This window comes from Atta colombica, unplaced genomic scaffold (genome assembly GCF_001594045.1).
Source record: "Atta colombica isolate Treedump-2 unplaced genomic scaffold, Acol1.0 scaffold9, whole genome shotgun sequence".
NCBI lineage: Eukaryota > Metazoa > Arthropoda > Insecta > Hymenoptera > Formicidae > Atta > Atta colombica.
In genome coordinates, this window is record NW_017259583.1 from 276,267 (window position 1) to 288,224 (window position 11,958).

The following is an 11,958-nucleotide window of genomic DNA, read 5'->3' on the forward strand; positions in this document are numbered from 1 at the left end:
TAATAATTTTAACTTAAAACATTTTCGTTTCTTTTTTGTTTTTTTACATTCTACTTGTTCTTATTATTTTATATAATAATTTGTATATAATAATTTTTCGCTCGTAATCCTCTTTTTTTCTTTGTTTTTCTAAAATTTATGAGCCTTATTAGATGATAATAATAATAATAATGATAATGATAATAACAATAATAATAGTAATAATAGCAATAATATAATAATAACAATAACAATAATAATAATATAATAATATTAACTATAATACAACAACAATAATAATACGAAAATTATTGAATAATACGAAATATAATTTGCGCTTTGCGATTAGCGTGTCGTAATACAATTATATAAATCCGACCGTTTCAGTTCACATTTGAGTTATCTTAAAATTCCTTAATATAATTTTTTTGATAATCAAGATTTTTTTGATAATCTGAATTTTCAATCTGCATATGTATCGTTATTGTTATAGCACAAAATTATTTTATGATTTGTATTATGTGCGTTATATTTTTTTGCAATAGATATCACTGCGATGTATGTCCTCTTCAGTATTCCTAAATGTCCAATTCAATTGCATGGTTTAGTGGTGTTGGAAAAATCTTAGCTAAAATTTTAAAAGCTAAAATTTTTATTATATAGCAACCAATCAGAAGAATAATTGAAGAAGATTAAATATCGTATATTGTCCGTCATTCACCTCACAGCAGTATCAATTGCATCCTGATAGCAAAATGTTAGCAATTTGGGGCCAAATTGGTAGCAAACTCTATCAGATTTTGACTACAAAATAGCTATCCACATTTTGTCGACAAAGTCTGTTGATTTATGCCAGCAAATTGGTGAAAGAGTCTGCTCGAATCAGATTCTGCTCTCAATCTGCTCTCAATCTGCCGTCAGGTTATGCAAGATTTTACTCGGTTTCTGCTACCAATCTGCTGGCATAGCATGTTTAGCAGGCTTTGTTAATTTCTATTATATTTCTATCAATTTGCTGACAATGACCTAGTTTCCACCGAGGATTTAAATCAGATCAGGATGTAAGAACCAACCAACTACAGTCAAGTATTCCCTTGTTGCCGAAGTCGAACGACAGGGGAATGCTCGACTATAGTTGGTTCTTACATTCTGATCCTGTTTAATTCCTTGATAGAAACTTGTCAGATAATACAAATTCTGTATACAATTTGATGTTTTTCTGCAATCAAAAATTTATAACAGGCTCTATTTAAAATCTGTCTCTGCAGGCTTTGCTATCAGGATGCAATGATATCGTGAATGTTTATATAATAAATTTAATAATTAAATAGATAAGATATTTAATTCGATGATCACATTATTAAAATCATAATTAAAATTCGATGTGTGTCATATTCATTAAACGTATGTATATACGATCAGACATTAAAATGGTATCGCAAGCTGGTAACGAAGAAAGATCATTTCGATCAAATTAAAAAACACCTACATGTTATTTATATTTTGTTGAGTATTTCTATGTACACGTGGTTTAAGTTTTCAGTATCCATTTTCATTTTTAAATCGCCCTTTTGATTGGCGATTTATATCTAACATCTTCGACATCCATTGCAAGAAATACAACGTTCACGATACAAATCATAAGATAAAATCCACATGTGGATGGATGGAGATCTGCATTAGTCTAACTGATTAATTATCAAAGAACTTATATTAAGGAATTTCTGCTGAGGATGGTTCAAATATAAGGTGAAACATTTAGATTTATATAATTTTATATTAATTACAAAGAGATTATATTAATCACAAAGAGCAAATTATATTTTCGGCGCCGACTCTTAAAGCCCTGCTTAATGTATATATTATATTAATGTATATATTATATTATTATTATATTAATTGTAAGGAGTCCATAAATTATACATTTTTAATCTAATTTCTTTAATTTCTTTACTTTTAACTCTTCTTTCATTTATTTATACTATTTATATATATATCGATCATAATAATACTAATTTTATTATATCTGTAATTTAATGTTAGTTAATTATCTGTTATGTGTTGATTCTAGATAACAGTAGGCCAAATGGTAGCAGCAAGATTTAAATATGATAACAAATGGTATCGTGCAGAAGTAATATCCGTTATGGATTCTTCTGAATATAAAGTCTTCTTTGTAGATTATGGAGATTTAGAAATCGTTCCCATAAATGATATATTAGAACTTCGTACAGATATGTTAAGCTTACGCCTGCAGGCTGTGGAGTGTTCGTTGGCAAACGTAAAGCCACGGTAAATATCTCACTAATTAATAGATGTTATTAATTATTTTTCAACAAAATATATTATTTTCAGAGAAAGCGAATGGAGCTCCAAAGCTAACGACAAGTTCGCTGAACTTACTCATTTAGCAAAATGGAAATCGCTCATTGCTCAAGTTAAAGGCTACAAAGAACGTCCGGTCGGTTGTGGAGGATCTCGCCGTGAAAATTCATTAATTCCTTGTATCAATTTATACGACAAAGATAATGATAAGGTGAGATGAAAGGGATAAGGAGATTTTTACATTTCATAAATCTTGAACTCTATGTTTTCGATATCTTTGTTGTATATAACCTAAATACTTTTTGGTTTTATGAGGTGTTTAGATTTTGCAAAATATCACATCATAAATATGCGACTTTATTCAGATTATATAATAGTCTTATATTATCTTAGACGGCTTTGAGATTAATTTGTTAATTATAAAAATTATAATTAACAATTATATTAGGTACAACTTTGCTTCCGCCGTTTTCCTATAGATGACTTTAGCGGTAAGTGGTGGTCGAAATAGATCATAGACGTCATACAATAAACTTGGGCATCTGTCAACATAACCCCATAGAAACAGTCGATTTGTGTCTGCATCATAAAGTTATTCTCGATTGAAAATGTCAGTTTACGAGCCAAATTCTCGTCATTTGCGGGAGGGTTTTAATTTTTTTCTTCAATATGAAGAAATCTGCGGCTGAGACTCATCGAATGCTCTCAAATACTTACGGTGAGGCCGTTATTAGTGAAAGAACGTGTCGTGAGTGGTTTCAACGCTTCAAGAACGGTGATTTTGACGTCCAAGGTCATGCTCTGTATTTGGTGGGACCAGCTCGGTGTAGTGTATTATGAATTGTTAAAACCGACTGAAACAATCACAAGCGATCGGTATCGAACGCAATTGATGTGTTTGAGCCGAGCATTGAAAGACAAACGGCCGCAATACAACGAGAGACACGATAAAGTGATTTTGCAGCATGACAATGCTCGACCCCATGTTGCGAAAGTGGTCAAGACATACTTGGAAACGTTGAAATGGGAAGTCCTACCCCACCCGCCGTATTCTCCAGACATTGCTCCCTCTGACTATCACTTGTTTCGATCAATGGCACACGGCCTGACTGACCAGCACTTCCGGTCTTATGAAGAAGTAAAAAATTGGATCGATTCGTGGATAGCCTCAAAAGATGACCAGTTTTTTCGACGCGGGATTCGTACGCTACCCGAAAGATGGGAGAAAGTAGTGGCCAGCGATGGACAATACTTTGAATCATAAATGTATAACCAGTTTTTTACAATAAAGCCTCGAATTTCGGAAAAAAACGGCGGAAGCAAAGTTGTACACCTAATAATCTTAATTATAATTAAGATAATAAATATATTATAGTTTATTGAATATCTTCTGTTCTATTTATTGAATATCTTCAGGAAAGTACAGTAGAAATAATAAATAATTGTTACAATGATTGAATAGTTAGCATTAAATATCTATAAATTAAAAAAAAAAACAGTTATTAAATTTCTAAAGGCTCTTAATGAGTGAAAATAAATATATATTTATATCTATTACATGTTAATGTTTGTTATAGCAATGATTTTATCTTATGTGTTATTTTTTTAAATGCAATTTAAATATCTTTACTTTGAATAGGAAGCGCTACTATGGTCTGAATATTAAGATGTTGAAATATTATACATATTCATATAAATGAATTAATTTTAGAAATGATAATTGTGTGTCAATATGGTTGTCGGACTTTTAACGCAATCAATCTGAAATATTAATAATCCTCCCAAATTTCCTAAATTTAAAAAACTGTTATTTCTTGTTTCCAATCTTATTGTTTATATACGCTTGCCTACAATGCATAACTCTCTATACATATCGATTATTGCGAGGAATATATTGCTAAGGTCTCGATGGTCTAAAGGCTTAAGACGCTCGCATGGAATGCGAGCAGAGATCCGGGTTCGACTCCCGGCCGAGGCAATATTTTTCGCAATAAGTTTATTATTAACGCGCATGTGTGAGTTTGTCTCACGAATCTTGCAACACTGCCCTAAGTATCAAAATCCCTAAATTTTATTACCGTAAATAAAATCAGCAGCAATGCATTTTCTTACTTGTATTTAGTAAATTATTGAAAATTATGTATTCTATGTAGTACAATTTTAGTAATTTATTAGAAGTATTCTAGCAAGAAAATATATATGTATCATATGGCTTATGTATCATATACAAGCCGTCAATAAATGTGAAGTATAAATGAGTTTTAAAAATATTATATGTATTATCCTTATTTATAATCAGACCTTATATTTAAGGCTTCTTTAAATTTATCTTCAGATGCTCTACGAATTATTTTATTAGCTATTGAGCATTTAAAGATAAATTTAAGAAAGTCTTAAATATAAGATGTGATTATAAATACGGACATATGTATATGTGGAATTAATTTTTAATTATACGAGAATATAATAAGCACTTCACGCGCACTATTGAATTTTCCATATTAACTTTTATTTTATATTAATATTAAGTATATAAATTTAAAAATATATTGTATATCTCAGGAAATTGTAGTGTCACATAAAAGAATATTTTATTTAAAAATTGTATCGAGATAATCTTCAATTCTTTAAGAGGAAAACTTGTCATTAGAATATGTACTCTATAGGTATCCTGAACTTAAATGGCTAAACTTCGGGAACGTGTAGGAAATCGATAAACTAATAGCGAATTCGATTGGATGTACTCAATGCGTACATTAAAGCGGTGCACATTAAAGCCGTCGTATACAAATTGAAGTAAAAATGTGTGTTTAATATAAAAACGGATTAAATTATGAAATCCTCAATATATTTTATTGTGCTGTTAAATAAAATCTGTATTTTATAATTAAAATATTTGCATTTTACTTTTACGCAAGTTAAATCAGTGTACAACTGTATTAACGGATGCACTAGTGCATCCAACCAAATTTGCTATAAGAACAAAAAGTCTTTTAAAGATATGTTCGTTATTGGTTGGCAAATTGCCAAAAGAGACAAAACTAATTTTTAGAATATTATTGTTTTTCCTGTACGACTTCAGCGATAATGTTTTAGAGATAGTGCGAAGGTATGTGCACCGATTTCCAGATAGGAGAGAGTCAGCGAGCCATTACATTGAGCAGATCAGTGTTTGGCTGCAACACGAACTGTTCGTACAAGATGCAATGCATACATTGCTGTAAAAGACCTACATTTTGAACAATATTTGCATTAAGCAAGTGAACAAATAAATGCAACGTGAATAAATAAATACAAATGAATAAATAATAAATAAAAAGTACAAAAATGGACGTACGTCTTTTTTTGCGATTTTTTCCAAAACAAAGCACAAAACGAGCATATTTCTAAAGAATTTTTTTTCTTAGTTTATAGATCCCTACAAATTCTCGAAGTTTGGCTATTTAAATTCGGGATATCATATACTTATCAAATTTTATGAATTTTTTTATTGTCACAGAATATTAATATTGGAGAAAATTTGATACAATTGGAAGTGGCTCAAATTGAGGAAGACATTCGTTCGGCAGTAAATTTAGCGTTGTCTCATGATAAATGCGATTTTCCATTTATACCATTCTTACCTGATTCTTTATATCTTGACTGAATGCAATTCAGTTGTCATGAGGTCAACGTTTGAAGAGATAATTGAATTATAACAACATATCAAAAGAGGTAATAATGTTTCTTTCTTCATATTAAATATTAGAGGTTTTTTATAGGATGTCCCGCGAGATTTCTCTCACCACTCAAGTATTTCTCTTGATGTGCTCTTATTAGTACAAACACAAAAATTAATCGATAATAAAATATCTCAATTATTATTACAAATATCGCTAAACGGTATGGGATTCTATGTTCATCTTTCCATCTATTCCATCTATTCATGGTGGAAGTATGATGAAAGAGATAACATGGTGTGTGCAATTTGCAAACATCTCTCTTTGAATTTCCGCCGTTTCTATTTATGTTATGTCGATAAGAAATTAAAGCTGTCAAACTGTGAAACGCCAAACATGAGGCAATATTCATAGTTTTTAGTCCGTTTTTATTTTAAAATTGTCTTAAATAATGAATCTTAAATAAATAATTAAAATTGTCTTAAGATACTAATACAGTCCTCAGATTGACTTATGACATCTTAAGACTGTATTTAAGACAGCTTTAAGTGTAAAAATCGACTATGAATACCTGCTTCGCGTCGTGAAATCGGTAAACTGGAACTGATAAATTGGAACTGAATCTTTCCTTATTTAACACTTCATGTTTCTCTTTCTATAGAAAGAGAAACATACTGTATTCTCTTTCTATATTCAGATACTCTCGAAAATGCATACGAGTAGCAGAAGTCTAACGGACAACACGGAATGTGGAGAAAATTATGCTATCATACTTTTGTTTAGAAGTTAAACGAAAATCAAAATATTTATCAAAATATTGATCGAACTGATTTCCTCAAACATATTTGACTACTGATAAAAAATATATATTGAATATCTTTATACCTTCTACAAATCTACTATTCCTATCAAGTTTTACTAAAATTGAAAAGAGACCTGGGAGCCTTTTCTTGTAAATTACAAAATAACATTTTTTTTTTGTTACAAAAAATGATGTACATATTTCTTAAGAAATCATATATTAATTAACATATATCTCATTTAACATTATCTAAAAAATAAGATTTGATAATTTGCTTATGTAATTAAGATCAAATTCAAGAGTATGTTTCTCATGCTAACAGTGTTTTCCAGCAACAATTTGTTGTTAAAAACTTTTTCGGAATCTTTATACACAGCTGTTGATTTTACAATTGTATTATTCGTCAAATATAAAAAGACATAATTTTGTAAGAAGATATTTAAAAAATTGTACACCGTTGTCATATTATAATATTGTTGTCATATTATAATAAATAATGAAAATCTTTGATATTTATATACTGCTTATTCGTTTTAATGTCCCAACCTAAATATTTTCTATTCCATTTAATGAAATGTTTCAGACAAAAGATATACAGTTGATCATCTGAAGGAAAACGAACAACAGTAAAATTAATTTTAGAAAAAATCAATTTTTTAAAACAACCTATCAACTTGCGTATCTGCACGAAATTTCATGTACACGAGTTGAAAGGCTCTTCTTTTAAATATATAATTAAAAAGAAATAAAGGTTATGAACCAAAGCTAGATGTTCGCAAGTTATTCTCAAGATTAATAATAAAAAAACCACTAGGCAAGGGAGTGACATCACAGAAGGAGGGGGGAAGTGGATGATGTCACAGGAGGTGACATCGCTAGGCGAAGGAGTGACGTCATGGGAGTGTGCGGGGAAATTACGTAGCGCGGAAAATTATATCCGCGTCGCGGTGATGATGTCACGCGGGGTCAGTGCCGGGCGTGATCCGCCTCCGCCGTCCTCGTCTTCGGGCGCGGTCCACCTCCGGACGCGGTCCGTCTCCGGACACGGTCCGCCGCTGGTTTCCGCCACCACCACCACCACAAGGCGCAATCCCTACCGCACGTTATATTTTATTTATTTATTATGTTATATTTTATTTTATTTTATTTTAACAATTCGAAGAGTGCAAACGCGCTATACAATAAGCGCGATTTGCGGCACGTAATGCGATATCGCAGAGATAAGGTGGAAAGAAGGATGGAAAGAGGGAAGGAACAATTGCGAACACTGAGATATTTTTATTTTTATTTAGTTTTCATGTAATGCATTATATACAATGTTATTGTCTACAGCGTATGTTATGGTTTACAGCGTACACTATCAATTTGCATTCAATATATGAATTCTTATCATAAATTTTACGCAAAATATTTATACCCAGAGCCAAGCGAGATTTAGCAAATGGAACAAATTGATGCACTGCATGTAACATTTTCAACTTGTCGACAATTTGCTATCATTGGAATCTAATGTGAATTGAATTAACATCAGGAGGGCAAATAGATTTCATGACTTTACGAAATTGTAAGTATACATTGAGAAATAAACTCGTCACGTTGAGCCCGCCATGCACGCATGATGACAACTTGCCAGCAGAATTCTAAGGAAGACTACATGATATTAGAACAACAGACAGTTTATGGAAACACCTTGGCTTTAATTTGATGAAATTAAATGCAGAATAAGTAACAGCAAAATATTGTCCTTATTTGGCTATGTAGGTAGCATCATATAATATTTGTTATTTATACAGTTTTGACGTAAATAAGTTAAACAGTTTTGACGAAATATTTAACTTTCACTCACATCATTCGTGTCGTATTGACATAGTTTATAATATACGTGTTCTACACATTGTTCAAGTTCGAGCATGAAGAGCATGATCGATGATTTCATATATAAGCACTTATCATTTAATTTCACATCACGTAATTTAACAAGTTCAATTGAAACTTCTGAATCATTAACGATGATGGAATAGTCGCACTACTGCTCGATATTCCATCATCGTCAGTTTTTTGATGAACATGAGGCAGGACGATGCGATTGCCTCGGGTGTCGCCAATAGCTACTTCCACGTAGGAAATAGGTCTCACGGTGATCTCTAGAAATTTATATACGCTGTCGATGTCAATGCGAATATTCTTCTCAAAATTGTATGAGAAGACGCACTGTAATAAAAAAAAAACAAACAAATAAGCAATATATAGAAAAAAATTTTTCAAACAAACAAATATAATTGAAATACTTACTTGCTCGACTCATGTTGAACGTATGAATCCATAGCATTGGAGATCACTGCAGAACAAATCTGAGCGATGCAGTATTAAATCTCGTAAAAATCTCTGATACTACACAATCGCTACTTTTCTCAATATAACTTATGCCCATCACACATCAAGCAAGAAGTATTAGTGCCAGATAGCACATTGTGGAAACCAAGTTCCTGATTGCTAATTAAATGCAAGAGCGGTCAATCATTTTACACAGACTGACTTTCTGCAAAAATCCTCCGGGTATTTATATGACTATTTCTGGTCAATGATATCAAAAATATAAACGTCAGATTTTATAACAAAAGATTTTTAGATCCAGTGATGACATTAATATAATCCAACACTGCAAATTACAGTGTCAGCAAATTTTCAAATTAGGCGACTTTGTTAGCGTAATATAAGAAACTTATTTCAAGGACATTTAACATGTTTCACAATGACAATGAATAATGTAATGTATGACAATGAATAATATGATACAAATGCAACGTTGTCAAATAATAATAATAATACATATAACGTAATATAATTGAGTTGCGACATTGCCAAGTAATACAACATTTGCTAATATACAGCTGCTTTGTTAACGTAATTTAAGATTTTTTCAAGAATGACAATCATTAATTCAAGATTTTATATTTCAACCAACACCGATATAGGCTTGTTCGCAACATCGCAATAAGTAATTTTATTAAACTCAACTGCTTAAATGAAATCTATCTTTATCAATGTTTTCATTCTGTGTTAATGATTACATATTTTACGTTTAATTATTATTGTAAAGAGCTAAGATTTTAGTTTATCTGATTTTGTTAATTAAAACATTTAAAAAGAATATTATATTTAATCACAAATCATTATATTTAAGATGAAACAAATTAAAGATTCTTGTTATCAGAAAAAAAATTTGTTATCAAAAATAAAACTAAATAAAGGACATGTAAGAATCAAAAACAGTAAAACTTTAATAAACATAATATACTAATACTTATTCTCGATTATTCTAAAAATATTTGATGGTATAACATATAAAATGTCTTACAACAATAAAATATCTCGATTGTTTTGGCTTCTTGATCTTGACTATCTTCAGATTTATTATAATCGCAATCGCAACCCGCAGTAAAGTCAAACCAATAAATAACCGACAAAAACCAAGTAAAAATAAAAAAGGTAAGTTAATCATCTCCGATGGATTATACGTTGACCGACAGAAATTGTTCCCAAGCTATTCGACTGAATGTTAAAATTTCCATGAATCTATGAGTAATATGAAAAAATTGAGAACAATACATTATTTATATAAACATCAATCAAAATAAAACTCATCGGAGAAGTCACAAATGATAATGTTAAAAACATGTGATGGCCAATAACATTCTTAAAAAGAATCAATCGCATAATTAACAAACGAAATGATCAAACTAACATGTCAACATTACAAGAGACGACTAAACAAAGATTCGCAAAATTAAGACAATAACTGGTGATGTAAAGTCATATACTATTTATTATTAATAAATACAATTTATGAAGACTTATATCAGATATAAACTATAGATTTAAACTATTTTTTAATATTAATCATTTCAGAAATTATACATTTACTGTAGCACTGTTCTTCATCTATAATTAAAATGTTATTCCAATCAAATCATGTTTGAATTGTAATCTATGTTCGGTTATTACCGAATGATTGGAAGTTTTCCAATTTATATGGTTATTCAATTCTCGTCTAAGTTGTCTTCCTGTTTGATGAATATAAGACGCATTACAATCTCCACAATTAATTTTATATACTACATTATTTTTATTGAATTTTGGGCACGGATTTTTTTGAACTTTAATAAATTTTTACCACCATGTATTACCAATCATATACTACCACCGTTCTCTGTTATTAGAAATAAATGGTTTTTAAATCTATCTTCTGTTATGATTCTACATAATATTCAGTGTTTTTTACAATTAGGAGATAATTTCGCACTTCCTAACAAAAATAAAGGCAGAATATTAATAGAATGCATTAAGAACATTGAACATAACATACGTAAATTTTCGAAATAAAAGAATAGAAATCACCAATCACTCTATACCGATTTTAAACAATTGGTCAATATCTATATTTTCACAACCCAGAACGACAGTAAATTTAGATTGGAAAAAGACACTAAAGAATTTATGATTTCACATCCGAACATTATATTTACGCGAGCAGATAAAGGGAACGTCACAGTCGCGTTGGACAAAAACATATATATGTTGAAAGTTGGTCACGTTCAGCAAACTCAACTGTTGCGGAGTGAGTGCTCGCAGCTATTGGTGTACTCTTCTAATCACCAATAGCAGCGAGCGCTCACGGATCTGCTCCGCAACAGTTGAATCTGCTGAACGCGACCATTATGTGCCTATAAAAAGCGACTTGTCGGATTTTGTTAAAAAGACATATTGAAGGTCTTCTCATTCCAACCCAAGTAACTTTAATTCTCGGTCAAATTATTATTCTTCGAAAAAAATGAATGTATCTAATGAAAAATTAAAACCCAGATACACAATCTTAATTAATCCTTAACTAATCTTAACTAATCCAGTTAAGTTCTATCAAATTAAAACACAAATGATACTGTTTCTTATTATTTATACAAACTTATCTTTTTAAGAAAAGTAAAAAAAGCGCTAAGCATGCGTGCTTTTCGTGAAGAATCATTTGGGCCGATTTCACCAACGCCAATTACTTAATTGATTGTGGAACTGACTAATTGTGTTTGTGTTTGCTGTTTAATAGAATTGACCACTTATGGTTGACAGTTAATCATCGATTCGGCTTAATCGAGTTGATGAAACTGGCTCTTTATATAAATATTATATATATATATA

At 30.6% G+C, this 11,958-nt stretch overlaps 1 protein-coding gene across 3 annotated transcripts in view; it reads left to right on the forward strand.

Annotated features, from left to right (window-relative positions):
• Positions 1-7,281, forward strand: part of LOC108693309 (tudor and KH domain-containing protein-like) — a 10,313-nt gene extending 3,032 nt beyond the window's left edge. For 2 of the 3 annotated variants that reach the window (XM_018202190.1, XM_018202191.1), the window contains 4 exons: positions 2,051-2,271; positions 2,335-2,515; positions 5,804-6,018; positions 6,625-7,281. In XM_018202190.1, the coding sequence (XP_018057679.1) occupies positions 2,051-2,271; positions 2,335-2,515; positions 5,804-5,950 (549 nt within the window). In that variant the 3' untranslated portion in view covers positions 5,951-6,018; positions 6,625-7,281. The remainder of the gene's footprint in view (positions 1-2,050; positions 2,272-2,334; positions 2,516-5,803; positions 6,019-6,624) is intronic. The other variant, XM_018202192.1, reaches the window with a different exon arrangement.
• Positions 7,282-11,958: the final 4,677 nt, after the last annotated feature.